This window comes from Mizuhopecten yessoensis, unplaced genomic scaffold (assembly GCF_002113885.1).
Source record: "Mizuhopecten yessoensis strain PY_sf001 unplaced genomic scaffold, ASM211388v2 scaffold459, whole genome shotgun sequence".
In the NCBI taxonomy this organism is placed as follows: domain Eukaryota; kingdom Metazoa; phylum Mollusca; class Bivalvia; order Pectinida; family Pectinidae; genus Mizuhopecten; species Mizuhopecten yessoensis.
Window position 1 is genome coordinate 18,042 of NW_018403557.1, and position 22,053 is coordinate 40,094.

The window sequence follows — 22,053 nt, forward strand, 5'->3', positions numbered from 1 at the left end:
AAAAAAATTGTTTTGTACATATTCTGAAAACACTTTACCATATTTACATTCTATATTGGTGTAGAGTTTCTCTTCCAAATAACCTAACACAAGTGTTGCATAGGTAGGTGCCATTTTTGTACCCATGGCCGTTCCCTTTATTTGTTGGTAGTGATTGCCATCAAAATAAAAGACATTTCTTTTCAAAATAACTTCTAAGGATTTGATAATAAAGTCATGAGCAAAACGATTATCAATTTTATCTGGATGTTTCTTAAGCCAATACGTAATAGCTTCAATTCCTAAATCATGTGGAATATTTGTACATAAGCTGACGACGTCAAAAGATACAAGTTTAGAATTGGGAGGAACAGATTTTGGCAAATGTTTAAGAAAATCAAAATTGTCTTTTATAAAACTCCTCACTGAAGACTAAAGTGGCTTCAAAATTAAGTCAACAAAATGACTAAGCCGTTGGGTAACACTGTTAGGTCTGCCTACTATTGGTCGAAATGTCAAATCATCTGGATTTTCAATAATCACATACTCGCTTTTCTGTTGTTTAATAGCTTCAGCTATGATAGTACTTTTGTGTATTTTAGGCAAACCATAAAAGTAGCTTGTTTTATAACCATCAGATGTTAAATATTTCACCTCTTTTTATCAAAAATACCTTTCTTTCATATATATATATGGGTCAAAGAAGTAATATAGACGGTAAAATCCCATATAACACTGGATCCTAATGGAGGTATGTCCGTAGGATATGAATTACTTAAAATAGTATATGGGGCAAAGAAGTAATTCCAACAGTGTGGACAAGTTTAGGTTGTCAAATTTTCGGAGCGATCCGCTCCTTTTTCAAGACACAGTGAAACAGAACAGTTACATGTACATATACATCATATTACAAGAAGATAGAATTGATATACTATAATTGAATTTTATATAATAGCTATATTTTCAATTATAGTATATCAATTCTATCTTCTTGTAATATGATGTATATGTACATGTAACTGTTCTGTTTCACTGTGTCTTGAAAAAGGAGCGGATCGCTCCGAAAATTTGACAACCTAAACTTGTCCACAATGTTGGAATTACTTCTTTGCCCCATATATATATATATTGAATTTCTCTGTCAGGGGTGTGTAATACCAGAGACGTATTATACGTCTCTGGTAATACCATACATATCAACACTTAGGCTGGTAGATTTAACATCAATTTGGGCTAGTGAAAATGTTCAATATTTACTATGAAAACATAGGTTGGGCTAGTAGAATGTTTTTAAATTAATTTGCAGGAAAGTTTGTGAAAATGAAATTGTACATCTGAAAACATGAAAAATAGGTGGAGACATATTTTTTCATTTGGAAAAATATAGAACAGGGACACCTTAGGCGAATAATTTTGTTTTAAATAATGGCAGAGTGCATCAAATAAATAGGGCGTCTATTTGGCAAGGCCCATACATAATTTCAGAATTTCACAAATAAAATATTTCAAATTGAAATAAATCAAATATTTGAATAATTATTATCCATCACAAAATAGATATTGTAACATTTATAACTCAATTGTATTACGTGTAGTCCTACTTACTGACACATTCAGGAGAATTTCAGTGGGGCGGATATATAGGTGTCTCTGCCAGGAAAGTTTATAGGAGAAAATGTCATCTCTTCCACTTGTAACATATAAGGATGTGGTAATCCAAGTCACTTCATATGCATACCTGATACAATAAGGAAAAAAAGTTGAACTCTTAACACATCATAAAAATATTCTGAGTCACACAATGCAAGTAGGTGAATTTAAATTTTATACGACAATGTTGTATTTTTTTTCTGATATGAGTGGTTTAGCCAGCAACTTAAGCAATAGTATGAATGCATTAAGTTTATAGGTTTAAATTCCATACTGTTTGATTATTTGAATTTGCATTAGAATATTAAATATGTTTGTTTTTGCTAATGGTTCTGCTCATTACACAATTTCTATTCATGATTTGATTTTTAAAGCATTTGGTCATTAATCTCATTATACATGTAAAAATAATACCAATTGTTAGATCACCTGCCCGAAGGGCAAGTAAGCTTATGTCATGGTGCGACGTCCGTCGTCCGTCCGTCAACTTTTCCTTTAAACAACTTCTTCTGAAGAACTGACAGGCCTAGAGTCATGATATTTGGCTGAAAGCTTTGTCGGAAGGAGCCCTACAAACTTTGAGAACAAAAATGACCTTGACCTACTTTCAAGGTCACAGGGGTCAAATGCGTCAAACACTTCAAACAACTTTTTCTTAAGAACTGAAAGGTATAGAATCTCTATATTTGGCTGATGGCTTCCTGGGATGGAGCTTAACAAAGTTAGAGAATGAAAATGACCTTGACCTACTTTCAAGGTCAAAGCGTTCAAATATGTCAAACAGTTCAAACTACTTCTAAAGAATTAAAGGCATAAAATTATAATATTTGGCTAGTGACTTCGTGGGATAGAGCTCACCAAAGTTTGCGAATGAAAATGACCTTAACCTACTTTAGAGGTCACATAGGTCAACAACATTTCAATTGATTAGTTCTTAAGAACTAAAAGAAATGGATTCATAAGACTTGGCTGGTAGCTTTATGGAATAGAGCTAACCAATTTGAGAAGGGAAATGACATTGACCTACTTCCAAGGTCATAGGGAAAAATATGTCAAGCAACTTCTGAAAAAGAATCAAAAAGCATAGAATCTTATAATAATATTTTGCTGGTAGTTTCAACAGATGGAGCCTACAAAGTTTGGGAGGGAAATACTTTTAGTGCAATATAATATTTAATGAGAATATTTTGCTATGACTGCTTAAATATTCAGGTGAGCGATACAGGCCCTCTTGGGCCTCTTGTTCTTAATCTTAATGTTTACATACCTTGAAATATTTGCTGTATGATGCTCATATTTTACAGCATGTTTTTCTTTCTTCAGATTGTTCCCATAGAACTTTATCATACCACAGGCCCTGTGATCATGCTTAAGAAAATGTGTCATAACATTCTTAAGATAATGCACGTTGATATTGTTGTGTGCAGAAAACATGCCGATTGACTTAGATCTATTTGTTTTTTGAAACTGGAAGTGTACACGTGAAAGTTAGTCTGCACCCCTTGTGACCTTGGCTTGTCCCACACGCCTGAACCTGGCACATTGCACCTCTGTAATTTTAATTCAGGTTTTTTTAGCACAGTTTATGCACAGTTTCGTATTTCTTTTTGCGCATGATTGGAAAAACCTCCTATCGCGGTAAAGTTGAAGCGGTGCAGTATATAGTCTTGTTTTCTGTTGTATTTTATTCATTTTTCACTGATTATGTAGGGTTTTATAGTATCAGCGACGCGCATAAAGGCTATTGGCAAGTACATTGATCTCTATTTTGCGATGTCATGTTATTAATCCTTTTTCTACTGTAACAGGAGACCCCCCCCCTGTAATTCTGCTGAAAACATATAATTTATTTAAAATCCCAACATCGACCACCTTTAATTGGATTTAACTCAGGAGATAGATAACTTGGGAAGGGTTTCTCTTGTCTTGGAAGTGGATGTAACTTAATATTATGATATAGAAAATAAACATTGGATCCAGACTTCTAGCACTGAAATATGTTGAGTTGATTTCAAATAAAATAATCAGATCTCGGAATTTAAAAATGGTGAACACATTCAATGATTGAAAATGTTAAAATTCAAGGGTCCAAAATTGGTTGTCTCCCTCCATATTTGGGAGTGTTGGTAAGTATGGAAACTGCACCGTATAAGGTATCCTTTAGATATATATCATACCATGCAGATGTTCAGAAATTATGCATGTTTTGCATTCCCACCATATAAAGTTTAGAGCAGGAAATGTGTCCATTCTTTTCGATAATGTCTTTACATGTAGTAAAGGAACCATGTAAAGCTGAATGTAATATGTGTTAAGTTCAGAGTAACAGATAACTGTAATATCCGAATGACATAATAAAACGAATAGTGCATAATAATTAAATTGCTGAAGTAAAGTGCACTGGTAAAATTTTAGACTAATGGTATTGATCCAAACATAATGCATGTTTAAACAATCGTACAGACATTAAATGGAAGAAATGAGCATGTATACAAAGAAAAAATGCATTACACATCATGTCTTCAAAGGGGAAAAAACTAAGAAATATTAAAATGAATTATTTTGATATTGAATGAAAAGTAATAGTTTATTATTTAGCCATTTTGTTTTACTTTTGGCCTTCCCTTAGGGTAGCTGTTCGGTACCTTGCTTTCTGAAACCATCTAATTTCAATTTCATCATAATTATTCCAACCAAGTTTTAATTATTTCCAGCTGAATGTGGACAAATTGTAACCAAAAGAGTTCTTTCCTTTACACTTGTTTCAGCAATGTTAAACTTCAAGAGAATAAAAATAACACTGCAGATCAAGCACATGTGACCTTTTCATCCATGTGGAGAGTATGATTCTAGTACATCTTAGTTCAAGGAAAAAGACTTTTGAAATTTGAGCAACTTTTCCATTTTTTGGCCTCCAGCTTCAGGAGGGAGGCAGGATCCTATTTTCTCATATTCTCATTCTCATTCTCAGGACCTTTTCATTCATGAAGTGCTTTTGAATCTGGTACATCCGAGTCTGAGGCGTTTTGAAATTTTAGCCAATTTTCCCCCTTTGAACCCTGCCCCTCGGCCCATTATTTCCTTACATCATCTCATCATTACTAATCAAACAAAGTTTGAATTATTTCCTGAAATTTACAATTTAGATAAAGCACCTAAGCATCTTTTCATTCACAAAAGAGTGTTGATTCTCGTACATCTGATTTCTGAAGCATTGGTCAACTGGGAATGGGGCAGGAATGCTAAACTTACAATTTGATAACCTTTTTCACCAATGATGATTCTTACATGTACCACGGACTAATCTTATTCCGTGCATGTACTAAGTTTGAAAGAAATCCATGAATTCACTGCTTCCTAAGAATTCAAAAAACAATAAGTTTATGAACAATGCACTTTGATGGAGAAAGGTGATCACATTTTGTCACTTGAGCCTTTGTTTCTTTATACTGTGTGGTAAATATTCCTTTATCATTACTTGATTATTTTACCATATAAAGAAACAAGAAATTCACTAAAACCGATGGATTGTATGCTCCCCAAAACATCATTTGGGACCGGAATAAAAGTTGCATGATACATGTATCTTTACCTGAAATTTACCATGCCTGGCACTATTATTATCTCCGAGGTTACCCAAGAGGTATGCAGCAAAGCTTGTCTTCCTTCTACACATCACTTACCTTTGGAGGTATAAAGGTTCAGAATTATTTGCCCTTTGAACTTATTGAGACCTTGACCTTGAAAGGGGAAGCAACTCTGTTTACGCACGCATGTATTACCATTAAAGAGCTTTGCTCGGGCGCCTTTGTCGATAGTCCATTACCGTTATAAGTGCGGCGTCGTCCGTCCGGCGTCAACTGTTTAGGTCACCTGAGACAAAGTCTCAGGTGACCTATTGCGATTGCCTTTTGTCCGGCGGCGTCCGGCGTCCGGCGTCTGTCGTGCGTCCGTAAACAATTTACATTTTCGACCTCTTCTCCAAAACCCCTGAACCAATTTCATTGAAATTTTGCAGAAACCTTCCATGGCCAAAAGTCAACAAAACTAGTTGACGGTTTGGTCCCCGGCCCCCAGCGGCCTGAGGGGCAGGGCCCAAAAGGGTCAAATTGACTAAAATTTCAAAAATCTTCTTCTCAAGACCCAGATATGGTAGAATCAAATACTCTTCATAGATGGAAGGGTCTTAAGGTGTTATACCAAAATTGTGATTTTCTTGACCCTGTGGTCTCACGTTGCCCCTGGGGAGGGGTAAACTTTACTATAGTTTATATACGGAAATCACATTTTGGACCAACATTTGTTTAATTTCCATTGGAAGTAATTACATTTACGTAAGCATTATCAGTATTGGGTAGCAGTTTGATGGTATGCACATATGAGCTCTGACTGACCCCCGGGCTGTTTGGAGGGGCCAAAAAGGGTCGAATTGACTGAAATTTCAAAAAAAAAAATCCTCAAGACCCAGATATGGTAGAATCAAATACTCTTCATAGATGCAAGGGTCTTAAGGTGCTCTACCAAAATTGTGAATTTGGGGTCTCACGTTTACTTCTGGGGAGGGGGTAAACTTTACTATAGTTTATATAGAGAAATCACATTTTGGACCAACATTTGTTTCATTTTCCTTGGAAGTAAATTAATTTGGGTTAGCATTATCAGTATTGGATAGCAGTTTGATGGTTTGCACATATCAGCCCTGACTGACCCCACGGGGCTGATGGATGGGGCCAAAAAGGGTTGAATTGACTGAAATTTCAAAATAAGATCTTCTCAAAGACCCAGATATGGTAGAATCAAAACTCTACATAGATGGAAGGGTCTTAAGGTTTATGACCCAAGGGTCTCGCGTTTACCCCCTGGGGAAGAGGAGGGGGGGGGGGGGGGCAAAATTTATTATGGTTTATAATGGCAAATGATACTTTGAATATCACATTAACCTGATTTGAATTATTACCCTGAGTTGACAGTTTGATACTTTGAAAATTTTGAGCCAGCCCTACCCCCAAGGGCTGTAGGGTGGGGCCTAAAGGAGTCAGTGTGCTAAAATTTCTTCATTTTCCTTGTTTAGAATCAGAGGTGCTAGTTTCAAATACTTTTTTGTCTTAAATCTGTATGCTAGATATTGAATAAGGTGGTTTTATTGTTTTTTGTCACTGAATAATATTTCTGTTCATGTTAAAAACAAAATCTACTCTCTGTATAAATATATCAGGTGACCGTTAAGGCCCATGGGCCTCTTGCTACTTTAAACAACTTCTTCTCAGTAACCAAAAGGCCTAGGGTAATGATATTTGGCCAGTAACATCCTGGGGTGAAAGGCTACCAATTTTGTTAAAATGAATGAACTTGACTTATATTCAAGGTCACAGGGGTCAAATATGTTTAAAACATTTAAACAACTTCTGATGAATAACCGAGAGGTCTAGGGTGATGCTATTTGGCCAGTAACATGCTGGGATGAAGGTTACCAAGTTGTTCAAATAAATGACCTTGACCTATATTCAAGGTCACAGGGGTCAAATATGTTTAAATCTTTTAAACAACTTCTGAATAACCAAGAGGCCTAGGGTGATGTTATTTGGCGTGTAACATGCTGGGATGAAGGGCTACCAAGTTTGTTCAAATAAATGAAATTGATTCATATTCAAGGTCACAGGGGTCAAATATGTTGAAAACCTTTAAACAACTTCTTCTGAATAAACGAGAGGCCTATGGTTATCCTTTTTGGCCAGTAACATGCTGGGATAAAGGGCTACCAAGTTTGTTCACATAAATGACCTTGATTTATATTCAGGGTCACAGGGGTCAAATATGTATAAAACATTTAAACAACTTCTTCTGAATAACCGAGAGGTCTAGGGTGATGCTATTTGGCCAGCAACGTGCTGGGATGAAGAGCTACCAAGTTTGTTCATTAAAATGACCTTGACCTATATTCAAGGTCACAGGGGTCAAATATGTTAAAAACATTTAAACAACTTTTTCTGAATAACCAAGAGGCCTAGGGTAATGATATGTGTCCAGTAACATGCTGGAATGAAGGGCTACCAAGTTTGTTTAAATAAATGAACTTTATTCATTTTCAAGGTCACAGGGGTCAAATATGTTTAAAACATTTAAACAACTTCTGAATAACCAAGAGGCCTAGGGTGATGTTATTTGGCAAGTAACATGCTGGGATGAAGGTCTACCAAGTTTGTTCAAATAAATGAAATTGATTGATACTCAAGGTCACAGGGGTCAAATATGTTGAAAACCTTTAAACAACTTCTTCTGAATAAACGAGAGGCCTAGGGTAATGCTATTTTGCCAGTAACATGCTGGGATGATAGGCTACTAAGTTTGTTCAAATAAATTACCTTGATTTATATTCAAGGTCACAGGGGTCAAATATGTATAAAACATTTATACAACTTCTGATGAATAACCAGGAGGCCTAGGATAATGATATTTGGCCAATAACATGCTGGGATGAAGGGCTACCAAGTTTGTTCAAATGAATGACCTTGAATCATATTCAAGGTCACTGGGGTCAAATATGTTTAAAACATTTAAACAACTTCTGATGAATAACCGAGAGGTCTAGGGTTATGATATTTGGCCAATAACATGCTGGAATGGAGGGCTACAAAGTTTGTTCAAATAACTGACCTTGACCTATATTCAAAGTCACAGTGGTCAAATATGTTGAAAAAATTAAACAACTTCTTTTGAAAAAACCAAGAGGTCTAGGGTGATGACATTTGGCCATTAACATGCTGGGATAAAGGGTTACCAAGTTCGTTCAAATGAATAACCTTCGCCCATATTCAAGGTCACTGTGGTCAATATACATTAAATATGTGTTTAAATCTTTAAATGATTTGTTCTGTATATCCAAAAAGTCCAGGGTGATGATATTTTGCTAGAAGCATGCTGGGTTGGAAGACTATAAATTCTGTTCAACCTAATGTCCTTGTTCGACATTCAAGGTCACGGATGTCAAATGTTTAAATATTTGAATTGGTTCTTATAAATCAAATACTGATATTCTGCCTGTAGTTGTATTTTAGTCCACTTTTAAGATAAGTGTGAAATTAATACCAGGTGAGCGACTCAGGCCCATTGGGCCTTTTGTAACTATGAATGTTTTATTTGTTTTATTAAAGGTTTTACGCCCTTGCCACAGCTGATTTTACATGCTTTCTACATATATAGCATGAACTTAATTTGTCATTTTAAAGTTACTTGTTCAGGTTATATTATCTTTTGGCATTCTTATGGGCTGCATTGTTACTTAATCTATCTACACCATAGTTTGTTACAAACATATCTTTTTACAGCAAAAGGAAATTAAAACAACACACTTAACTTAAAAGAAAATGTGGGGCGATCACCGGCTTGAGCAATATTAAGCTGGTGACTAAAATAACTTTTTGGGTGATCCCTAAGGCTTGAACGATCCCAAGCTGTGGAATGGGTAGCTTGCAGGCGGCCCTGCAAACAGGCATCGAGCGACCCCGGTGCCTGAGTGTTCAACGTATAAGTAAGAACATGGTTTACAGGGCGATCCCAAATAGGCACTTACACAGTTATGCTCCGACTAACTAAGCACGCTCCTATACTCACCTACCCTAAAACTATGTTAGATTACCATAAAGCAAACTAGGATTAAAATGTAAGTAACTTAAAGGGGGTGCTCCCCGACAGGCACAGAAACTGGTTATGATTGTAAAATGGAAAGATACAACAACAAGCATATAATGAATTGGGGGTATACTTCCCCGAATTACATACAAATGTAAATGTGATGTAACAGAGCGAGAGCCCCCAAGAATTAAAAAACAGACAGTGCTGATGTTGAGACTTCTCTGAACTGACTGAAGACGATATCAATAGGGGCTATCCCTATAGGCTGAATGGCCATTGGTTAACAAGGTCACGTGATATGCTGTACACTTCACCAAATAAAGTAGCGGAGATCGACGGGTAAATGTTGTGTACAAACAATTATTTAGATAATCCTAAATAAACATTTTAACCGACATACCATAACACTTTTACAATATTCTGTAAAGAGCTACAGTAATCCGACTGGGTGCCAAGGTTGGCAGAATATAAAATAACCAGTTGTTAAGAGTTAAAATAGAGGCCCAAAGTTGCACTATGTGCAGCAGATCAATACAAAAATCTTTTGTCTCGCGAAAAAGCAAATCAAAAAATCTAAAAATAGATCTATGAAAGGACACAGATAAACACAGCAGTGTTGATTTGTCTATTTATCCAACAGATAAGTGAAAATGAAAGATCAAACTGACATAGAACCAGTGAAAATATCCAGATGATTTGTTTACCATTTAGACCATCCCAATAGTTATGCTGTATAAAAATAATACTGGAGATTGTTCTAGCCTTGTTGGCTCTTATGATTTGATATTTAGAGATGGGGGAACTGTAGTAAAACTGTAGAGAAGTACAAAGACAAATTTAAATTGGGAATGCATTATTTTTAATCTGGCAACCATCCTTCCCAAGTAGAAAATCCAGCTTATAAGATGATCCAGCAATTTTCTTTTTTAAGTAGATTACCGGGCCAATATCTTTTCTTGGAAGAAAATTCAGCAATCTTCCTTCCAAAGCAGATAATCCAGCCACCATCCTTTACCAATAGACAATCTATTATTGCTTTCCTACCAGTTTATTGTCCAGAAATTCTCCCTTCCAGAAGTTCAACATTATCCCTTCCCTTGCAGATAATACGGCTTATCCTTTACCAAGAGACAATCTATTATTGCTTTCCTACCAGTTTATTGTCTAGAAATTCCCCCTTCCAGAAGTTCAACAGTATCCCTTCCCTTGTAGATAAAATTGCCACCATCCTTTACCAAGAGACAATCTATTATTGCTTTCCTACCAGTTTATTATCTAGAAATTCTCCCTTCCAGAACTTCAACAGTATCCCTTCCCTTGCAGATAATACGGCTTTTCCTTTACCAAGAGACAATCTATTATTGCTTTCCTACCAGTTTATTATCTAGAAATTCTCCCTTCCAGAAGTTCAACCGTATCCCTTCCCTTGTAGATAAAATTGCCACCATCCTTTACCAAGAGACCATCTATTATTGCTTTCCTACCAGTTTATTGTCTAGAAATTCCCCCTTCCAGAAGTTCAACAGTATCCCTTCCCTTGCAGATAATACGGCTTTTCCTTTACCAAGAGACAATCTATTATTGCTTTTCTACCAGTTTATTGTCTAGAAATTCTCCCTTCCAGAAGTTCAACCGTATCCCTTCCCTTGTAGATAATAGGGCCACCATCCTTTACCAAGAGACCATCTATTATTGCTTTCCTACCAGTTTATTATCTAGAAATTCTCCCTTCCAGAAGTTCAACATTATCCCTTCCCTTGCAGATAATACGGCTTATCCTTTACCAAGAGACAAACTATTATTGCTTTTCTACCAGTTTTTTGTCTAGAAATTCTCCCTTCCAGAAGTTCAACCGTATCCCTTCCCTTGTAGATAAAATTGCCACCATCCTTTACCAAGAGACAATCTATTATTGCTTTTCTACCAGTTTTTTGTCTAGAAATTCTCCCTTCCAGAAGTTCAACCGTATCCCTTCCCTTGTAGATAATAGGGCCACCATCCTTTACCAAGAGACAATCTATTATTGCTTTTCTACCAGTTTATTGTCTAGAAATTCTCCCTTCCAGAAGTTCAACCGTATCCCTTCCCTTGTAGATAAAATTGCCACCATCCTTTACCAAGAGACAATCTATTATTGCTTTCCTTCCAGTTTATTGTCCAGAAATTCTCCCTTCCAGAACTTCAACAGTATCCCTTCCCTTGCAGATAATATGGCTTATCCTTTACCAAGAGACAAACTATTATTGCTTTTCTACCAGTTTATTGTCTAGAAATTCCCCCTTCCAGAAGTTCAACAGTAACCCTTCCCTTGTAGATAATACGGCGACCATACTTTACCAAGAGACAATCTATTATTGCTTTTCTACCAGTTTTTTGTCTAGAAATTCTCCCTTCCAGAAGTTCAACAGTATCCCTTCCCTTGTAGATAATACGGCTTCCATTCTTCCCAAGTAGATCATAAGGCAGTCGTCCTTCCCAAGTAGATAACCCAGGATTTGGATGGTTAGTGGAAGGTAATGTGCTTATTTTGGGTAGCTGGAGCTAGGTTAAGTCAAAACGAAAATATTTGTGTTTCAGGTAACATGCCTTACAAAATAGGGTAGGCCGGTAGGTAAATCATTTAATTTTATTTTTTACGGTTAGAAATTAAGCTTTAATCTTGAACAGGAAGAATTTAAATAAGTCACTGACAGACTTCCTGGCAAAAAGGTTACGGATACAAATAGTTGATAAATAGTTATAGGGCCGACAAGAATTATGTTCTATTTTCGGTTACAGGCATGAAAGGTATTGCTTTCTAGTAAATGTTGAAAATGTTTGCTAGCTTGACATGTGCTTTTTTATTTGTAGAGCTGAAAGTGTTTGTAGCTGCTGACAGCATATACGGAGGGCAACCGACGATAGATAGTATTGTCGAAGGAATCCATCGAAGCTCAAAATGTTTATTACTTGTCACAAAGAACTCATTGAAAAGCTCTTGGTTCGCTTTTGAAACGACACTGTCTTTAGAATGGTCAGAACAACTAGGCACATTCTGCAGTGTTATGCTCCTATATGGAGTCACCAGGGAGGAGGTTAGTGTCTTCTTCGTAAATAAAACTGTAGTAAATAATATAGCTGCTTTATTTCTCGATTTCTGTTTAAATCTTGCACTTTCTGATACATTTATAACTCTGTTTTACATATCAGTATTGCACCAAAGAAATGTCTTAAATGATCGAAGACAAATTAGCTATCGTTATACACAAGCACACAGTGTGTAAAGTGAATGTCTCGTTTTTCCAATCACCATTGTTATCATATTGTTGATTTCAAATATAATTTAGTCCTCCTGATTCACGGTTTTCTATTAATTTTTAGTTAATCAATAATGTATCTGACATGAAAATTAAATTAATTAATTAGATATCACCAGTGATCGGCTTATCCAGTTCGAAACCTTTACTGTACGTAATAGGCCTTTCGAGGCATTGACCGTCACGAGTTTGTTCTATTATTGACTATGAGTGATATCTTCCACAGGTTTTATATGTTAACAATCATTTGAACTTGTTGAATTTACAGCTTCCGAAATTCCAGTTATTTGACATCATGCCGAAGGTGCCTTTAAGACTAGACTCCAATGATAAGTGGGTGGACGACCAGATTTGTAAGGTCATCGAAGCAATACAAAGTAATTGAAATGCTGTGTACCTGGAAATTTTCGCCCAGTCAAACTTTCGCCCTTCACCGGTAAAATCCATATTCGCCCAGTTTTAATTTTGCCCTTCACAATAAATAACTATTTTTATTATGTTGTTTACTTATATTCGCTGTAATGATAAATTCGTCCTTATAACTGAGGGCGAAAAAGACGAAAAATTAAACTGCAGCGAAAAATTGAACTGCACCGAAAATTCCCTGGTATCAGAAACTCTGCAATTAATTAAGTTATAATGGATTGCTCCGGTGGAAACAGACGCTTGTTAACGTGGTCACTTCTATGTTGTTTATACAGCAGGAGGTTTGGTCACCAATGTTTATTACTGTTTTATTTTCCATGGTCTTCATGTAAATATGTTTTCATTATTGCAGTTTTGTAAACACTTTGGTACTCTTTTTTCTATTCAAACAGAGCTTGTACATGAAAGTTAGATGTTTGGTTACATTAGATTTGACATGATGTTTATTTATATCTTTGTAGAGGAGACTCCCATCAACCATGCACTTCCTGTTGGGAATGTTGCGCATGCTCAAGCCTGGTCTCATTTTTTTGGCTATCACAATGTGGTACACGGCCGTAAGTTATTATTTCTAAGTCTATTATTTGTATGACTACTTGTTTCCCCGTCGACTACTTCACGTATATTTGCTTCAAACCATCAGCACTTTGTTGTTTTAATCCGCCAAATGTATGATATTATATAGATTACATTTGTAAAACCATCATTGCCGACTCTTCAGCATTCCGATATCCATGAATAATGTTTGTCCGATATTAGAAATACAATGATTTAAGAAAAACAAACTCAAATCTAAAACATGTATTTTTATACCCTGTCTCCTAAAGAAAATTTGCGGGCTTCTACAGAATATCGGATTAGACATACCAACATCTTTATACGCCCGTCGAAATTCGACGGGGGTATTATGGTATAGCGTCTGCGTCCGTCCGTCCGGTTTAAGTTTTGTGCAAGTTTCTTCAGTGGTCTACCAGTTCAGTCAGATCATGTGTTATTGTCCTAATTTTTGGCATTGATGTTCATGTGGGGTCTAACAAGGACAATATGGAAAATAATTCCTATTTTTGTAAATTTTGGACTTAAGCAACAAAAGCATCAGAGCAAGCTTCTTGTAACATAGACTTGACACTGGCTACCAGGTACTTCAAATATCAAACAAACAAAAACTCATTGGATAGGGTCAGATTGGCGTATTATGCATCCGTTTGCGGTGCTCTTGTTACTTTTATCAGATATTGAAACCGACTTTAAAACATATTCATTGCGTTCTCGTGTCGTTATTGTTTTGGATTTTGTTTACCAGCAATATCATTAAAAGCAAAAATTGGCCGCAATAAAAAAAAATCCCCGTGTGTTTTATATAACATTGTCCCTTGCATATAGCATGGAATATGTTGTTTGGTTATTGCATTATTTTGAATGACACTGGACACTAGAACACTATAAACTGCTATTCGTCCGCTTCAATTTCTCTCGAAAAAACCTTTCTCTCGAAATATCAATTTCGACACGCTGATATACCCTTTCACAATTACTAAAGGACTGCAACTTAGTTAGCAAGCTTAACTGCCCATGACAACGTTATTGTTGACACTTTACACGAATAAGTCTTAATTGTGTTAACACTGATAGTGACATATCAATTGTTTATCCCCCGTTTTCACCAAAACGGTGGATATTAATTCCGTCCGTCCTTCTGTCAGTCTGTCAAGTCTGTCTGTCACACTTCGTTTCCGTGCAATAACTGCAACAAATGTTAACCGATTTTCTTCAAACTTGTAACAGGATTAAATGCCTCAACCAAGTTAGACAACCACTTTCAGCGGACATTATTTGGCGGAGTTATGGCCCCTTGAAAAAACAAAAAACGTCATTATCTACCGTTTCTGTTCATAAACTCTCGCAAATATTATCTGATTGTCTTCAAACTTAGTAACAGGGTTTGACACATTAAGGGCTCGGCCGAGTTTGACAACCACTTTAATCGGACTCCATTTGGCGGAGTCATTATCTGCAGTTTCCGCTTAATAACTCGAGCAAATATTAGAAAAGGCTTTTTTTCTCTCCGAGTTTCAAGCTACACATTAATTATCAACAGCACGATACTCACATGTTTAAACCTTACCTCAATAATGTTTACCTACAATATGTCCTGAAAGCGGGGGATATAAATTCCACGAGTTTGCTTGTTTACTTTGACGTAATACTTTAAATACACCTCGTAAGCCATGTAAAAGTGTCGGTTACATTGTTTATCTCTACCAATTGATATCGTTCAACTTCACCATTTTATCATCTTTAAACTCTTACAAGTTGACTTGATATCAATACCGATATTCGAGTTCTTTTCACAGTTTTAGAAGAGAGAATCCGGACCTCTGACTGGTATAAGGAAAACCCAAACAATTTTCCTATCAAAATATACGAGATGGTATCAAAAAGCTGCGACTCAACCTCCTTTACAAGCGATCGAAGAATAAAAAAGGTTGGAGGGCTGGATCCGATAGTTGTGACCAGAGCTGGCAACAAAACTAGACCGTATATACTCAATGTTTATCGCCTAGAAGACGGAGGACATGTATGTGACATTTTCCTTAATATCCATCATTTATTGTATGGTTAAGGAGAGTTTGAATCGAGGACCGTGGTTGCCGCATAAGCACACGAATGATCTGAAAAACAGTCATTGTTATTCTTCATGATTCTGGATTGACTTTAATGATTCTAGAAAAACTAATCTGGAAAGAAGTCTACACTGTTTTTATAAAAAATTGAACTACAATTTAATTTACTTTGGGAATCACAAAATTGTAGAAGTCGGTATTAAGTTGATTGAAGCTGAAAGTTTACTCATTTTCTGCGTTTCCCTTCAACAACTGGTCATTCGATCTTTGTAGAAAATTAATCCTAATTCATTCCCCAGATATTAGGATGAATCCTTACACCTGTAAAGTTGTTGTGACAGAAGATATCGATGGAAGTCAACAGTATTGATGAAAATAAGTTTAGTCCTGTCAAACAATATATTTGGGATTTAACTTTATTCCACAGCGACTGATACATTAAACGCTTACCATAACATTTAGTTCAAAGTATATTTTACACATTCGTCATTATATCAAAACAATTGTATGATATACAACCATATTTTACACGAATATTGCGGGGTGTCGTATTACTTTACACACACCGGACTTAAAATGACATGTGTATAGTTAATGCTGCAACATATGTAGTGGAACATTATGTTTTACTCTCCATTTCGTTATAACAGTTGTCAAAGTGATAAAATACTTATCTTTGTAGAAGTACTACTGTGTTGCACAGTATCCAAATGTGATTAGTGCCATTCTGAAGATGGAACAATCATCAGACATACAGATGAAACAGTATGAAAAAGAAATGCAACTTGCACGATTCAACTACACTCTAAGTGCCATCCTCCACCACAATGTGAACAAGACCTGCCATCGGCAGGCCCGACTACTCCAGTTTGATGGTATGTTTATCACGCTGTTCTACGTTTTGTACGGCTGTAAATTCCTAGAGGATGTTTAATTTGATTTTTCCTTGAATACAATGCTTTTTATATTAGTTTGACCGTTTGCTGATAATATCTGGTACGGTTTCCTGATAATATCTAGTACGGTTTGCTGATAATACCTGGTACTGGTTGCTGATGATATCTGGTACGGGTTGATGATAATATCTGGTACGGTTTGCTGATAATATCTGGTACGGTTTGCTGATAATTAATAATATCTGGTACGGTTTGCTGATAATATCTGGTACAATTTGCTGATAATATCTGGTACGGTTAGCTGATAATACCTGGTACGGTTTGCTGATAATATCTGGTACGGTTTGCTGATAATATCTGGCGGTTTGCTGTGGAAATCCACTTTTATTGATGGACTCTTTTCTCTTAGAAATTATTGCGCTGCTGAATCAGCCAATCAACAGCGACGTTACACACGGCGACGTCATTTTTTTTACGTTATGGGCTGATAACATATTTTTTTAAGCCAATGAAAATGCTTGTTTCAAGCCAGATTAAATTATTCCAAAGTAACTAACCACAATGTACATGTATAGTAAAGGTCAATATATATATATATATATTTGAATACACATTTTAATGATATCAAATATATATATTCAAAATATGAAAGAAACAATTATTTTCTTTAACAGGCCAAGAACCGAGCGAGGTACTTTTGAACGCAATTAAAACGGATATAAGAGAGGTTAGTAAAATAAAATAAAATAAATCTACTGGGATGTGTGTCTAAATGTTATAAATAACTCAGTCACTATTTTCCTCTGTTATCTCATTTTGTTTTGGAGATCGTCAATCAGATTAGCTCTTCAAAAAATAAATTCAATCATCTCACAGTTTGTCTGTGGACCTGATATCAGAGTCGACATACTGCACCCTGTATCGGAATCTTTAGGTGGCTGAGTCGGTGATGAAAGGCACATGACTAGATCCTCGAAAATAAATTGAACCTTTTTGTTAGCTCTTTAACAATTTCCCCTCTTGCCTCACCCCCTCCTCTCTCTAGATTGCTATCTTGCGCACACATACTGATTAAACATTACTTCCGTTTCAGGGGGAGTCAATTGCTTTGAAGCAAGCATTGCCAGCACCGTTGAAATCACAACAAGCTGACTTGGAGACCGATGGCGAAGGTGATGACAAAACATACGATGCTGTCATTGTGTGTGGCGAAGGAGACGAGGGAAAAGCATATGAAATAGAGGATTTTCTGATCCGACAAAAACTCAGGATTAAACCGCTTTTGATAGGGAGGAGCATTTTAAGAGGTTCGTAGTAAAATGCAAACGATATGTATAAGTTATAGTTACCAGTACCTGTGGATGCATTCTAAGTCAGTACACAACAGAAGATGCTTGATTTGAAAGAAGATCCTTAAATACGATAACATGAACATATTAGTAAATCGTTTATAAAGATGCGTTCACAAAGTTGAATTGTTGCTAACTACTAACGTTATATGGTGTATGAACATGATATTGTATGATACAAAGCACAAAACTCTGATATTATGAAATAAAGCATATAAACAATCATATAACGTTTTTTGTAGCCTCGTTATACCACTAGACCATTAGCTTGTAAACACCGGCACTGTCTTTTCGTGGTTTGTTATCATCACTTTTTACTTAGCCTCGTTGTGTAAGGTAGTGATATACAGTAAAACCTTGATATAATCCCCCGCATTTAATTTGCCACCTCATCTACCGCCAATATATTTCCTTCTCTTTTTTCTTTTTTTTTGTTAAGAAATTCTATATATATTTACTTCATTTTTCGCCAAACCTCTTTATATCGCCAACAATATCTGGACAATTGGCGGCTGTATAATCAGATTTTACTGTACTTTCAAAATAATATCAATTTCCGTTTCCGTTTATCAAATGAGCTATGTAAAAAGAAAGGAGGAAACGGTTTGACTAAAGCAGATACGACACAGAAACAATATTTCTGTTTTTCTTATTTTCATAGGAATAATTGCTTAATAATTTAGTAGATTGGCAGTTCGGGGGTTTTCCTCTCTGTCTCCTGCTTATGGGCCATTCAAGAATTCAAAATTGATCTAATGCCTTCATGGCTACCCCTTGGATTTTTTCTGTCTCACACACACACACACACACACACACACACACACACAGGAAATATTGGACCTTAAACATTTGGTAATAGATATATGGTGCCACAAAGGAAGTAATTACACTGCATCATACAGCTGTTTCGTCCTTTTAGCGATGGTGCTAGAATCAATCAAGTTGGAATTCAAATTTGTCTGTTGAGACAGAACGGGAGATGCTCAAACTGTCATTGGGTTTAATTCTTTACTGATAGGTGTTGAGTGAAAATGTGTTTTGTGATAGCTCTATCAATTAATATTGTTACGCATATGTCATAAAAGTTCAGGTGTTTCAATAGTGACTTGTTTAAGCCAGTGTTTGTTTAATTAGCGTTCAACAGTGCCGATAAACATAGCAATAAGTTACATCTATGTGTTATCTCATTCTGGTATCTATTCCCGACGTGTGTGTCATTTCAATACGGCTTTTGTGCTTGTGGCTAGAGAGAGATAGTTTGATTTTCAAGAGCGAAAGAACTTAATGTTTACTAAAAAAAAATGATATCAAAGATATAGTGATTACATGTGTTGTAAACACCAGATCAATTGCCATTAACATACCTTGATATTATATAAGTGAAATATATGTACACAGGTTGTTACTAATAACTGATTTGAAATTAACCAGTATTCCTCTAAGTTTAAAGTTAATGAAATTCATTTAATTCATGGTTTTAATGCATCTTACCTATTATAGTGAAAAACAATTAGGTTTTGAATGATATTGTTTGACTCCTAGCACTGCCGATGGAGCCAGGAAGGACAACATTTATGTATAGTGCACGGGAATTCTTTTTTTATTTTTTGGCATACTATATCTAATACCAAATGTTATAGGTGTTATCACATGTGTGCGCTTTAAGTTCATCTAAGGATTTCCTTTCTTGTTCACACAGATCTCGGGGATGCGACTGACCAGTGCCGATGGATCATACTGATTATGACCAAAAGTTGTCTCAACGAAAGCACGTTCAGTCTCCTCACGATGTCCCTGTTAACAAACAGCATCTCCGAAAAGAATCTCAACATCATTCCCATTGTTGATGACTTGACAACTGGTCGAATACCAACACAACTGCAGTGGATCACATACATTGACATGAGATCCAAAGGATACAAAGAACGCATATGTAAAGCACTGAAAGGTATGCTATAAAAGAGATTTGTGATATTACTAGTTAAATAAAGTTACATTTTTACAAATGGAGTAAACATTTTGATACTTTTAAGGTATGCGTCGCACGAGTGAAAATAAGCATGGGAAATATTTAACCAACGAGTGTAATTAGGTAACAAATCATCATATAAGCCAAATAAGTCAAGAAATGCTGTATTGCGTTGTCACCATAAGAAAACGTTGGAACGTCATTGATGTCAGAATTGACGATGCCCATATTTATTTTTCATACAAAATCCTGTTATGTGATTTCTTTATGAAAATAACAAAAAAATAGTTACTTGGCGTAGTAGGATAATAACAACTATATTTTCACTGTAAAACCTTGAATTACACTGGTAAAAAGTGAATAAAAACAATAAGGTAATTCCTTTACTCATTCAACATTCCCCACAAAATACTCTATCCACAACAAAATAAAATGATTGATTATTCAATGACACTTTGCCTTTTTCAGTTGCATATAATCATGGAGAAATAAGTTGATTAAAATAAGTTAATTAAAATACATTGCATATAACTCATTATAAACAATTTTGATACGAAATAGCATACCATAAATTGAGAATTCATTTTTTCTTCATTGCTATTGAATATCACATTTGACAGGGGAAGACATTCCGTTGGCTCTAGAAACAGCTCACATTCCTGCTGGTAACCTTGGATATGGGCTGGCTTGGGGTTACATCGTTAACTACATGCAAACGGTCCTTTCCAGTAAGTCTGAAATTAACTTTGATACTGTTTCCATATTGGATGTTGCTTTCTTACATTTTACAGATTTTTTTTTACCAAACACCCCCTTGGATTATAATATTATAATCTTATCTTGAACCAAAATGTCACATTGAAAAGAGATATTATTAGGTCGTTCATTCATTCATAATATTTTTTGTTGCAACGCAAATGTTACTGACCTAACCCTTACCAATCGATATTTCAATAGAAAAGGTTTTTGTTATTCTGAACCGTATGAGCATATTTACGTGAGGCCCTACACAGTCCTCAGTTCTGTATCCCATGTCAGACCATAGAAACATATGTACGTGAGGCCCTACAATGTCCTCGAGTCTGTATCCGATGTCAGACCATAGTGGCATATTTACTTGAGGCCCTACAATGTCCTCAGTTTTGTATCCGTTGTCAGACCAAAGGAGCATTTTTACGTGAGGCCCTACAAAGTCCTCAGTTCTGTATCCCATGTCTGACCATAGGAGCATATGTACGTCAGGCCCTACAATGACCTTAGTTCTGTACCCCATGTCCGGTCATAGGAGCATATGTACGTCAGGCCCTACAATGACCTCAGTTCTGTATCCAATGTCTGACCATAGGAGCATATGTACGTTAGGCCCTACAATGACCTTAGTTCTGTATCCGTTGTCAGACCAAAGGAGCATTTTTACGTGAGGCCCTACAAAGTCCTCAGTTCTGTATCCCATGTCTGACCATAGGAGCATATGTACGTCACGCCCTACAATGACCTTAGTTCTGTATCCCATGTCCGGTCATAGGAGCATATGTACGTCAGGCCCTACTATGACCTCAGTTCTGTATCCCATGTCTGACCATAGGAGCATATGTACGTTAGGCCCTACAATGACCTTAGTTCTGCATCCCATGTCCGGTCATAGGAGCATATGTACGTCAGGCCCTACAATGACCTTAGTTCTTTATTCCATGTCTGACCATAGGAGCATATGTACGTGAGGCACTACACTGACCTTAGTTCTGTATCCCATGTCTGACCATAGGAGCATATGTACGTGAGGCCCTACAGTGTTCTTAGTTCTGTATCCCATGTCTGACCATAGAAGCATATTTACGTGAGGCCCTACAATGTCCTTAGTTCTGTATCCCATGTCTGACCATTAGAAGCATATTTACGTGAGGCCCTACAATGTCCTTAGTTCTGTATCCCATGTCCGGTCATAGGAGCATATGAACGTCAGGCCCTACACAGTTCTTAGATCTGTATCCCATGTCAGACCATGGGAGCATATGTACGTCAGGCCCTACACAGTTCTCAGTTATATATCTCGTGTCCGGTCAAAGGAGCATATGTACGTCAGGCCCTACAATGACCTTAGTTCTGTATCCCATGTCCGGTCATAGGAGCATATGAACGTCAGGCCCTACACAGTTCTCAGTTATATATCTCATGTCTGACCATAGGAGCATATACCAATGTTTAACCATAGGAACTAATTGAAATGAAGCT

The 22,053-nt window shown here is 36.3% G+C and overlaps 1 protein-coding gene across 2 annotated transcripts in view; it reads left to right on the forward strand.

The window, feature by feature from the left end:
• LOC110449497 overlaps positions 1 to 22,053 on the forward strand; it is a 35,787-nt gene that overhangs the window by 9,965 nt on the left and 3,769 nt on the right. For both annotated transcript variants that reach the window (XM_021496407.1, XM_021496398.1), the window contains exons 3-11: positions 12,112 to 12,335; positions 12,826 to 12,934; positions 13,445 to 13,540; positions 15,338 to 15,561; positions 16,290 to 16,482; positions 17,178 to 17,230; positions 17,597 to 17,810; positions 19,552 to 19,800; positions 20,442 to 20,549. In XM_021496407.1, coding sequence (XP_021352082.1) covers positions 12,112 to 12,335; positions 12,826 to 12,934; positions 13,445 to 13,540; positions 15,338 to 15,561; positions 16,290 to 16,482; positions 17,178 to 17,230; positions 17,597 to 17,810; positions 19,552 to 19,800; positions 20,442 to 20,549 — 1,470 coding nt within the window. The remainder of the gene's footprint in view (positions 1 to 12,111; positions 12,336 to 12,825; positions 12,935 to 13,444; positions 13,541 to 15,337; positions 15,562 to 16,289; positions 16,483 to 17,177; positions 17,231 to 17,596; positions 17,811 to 19,551; positions 19,801 to 20,441; positions 20,550 to 22,053) is intronic.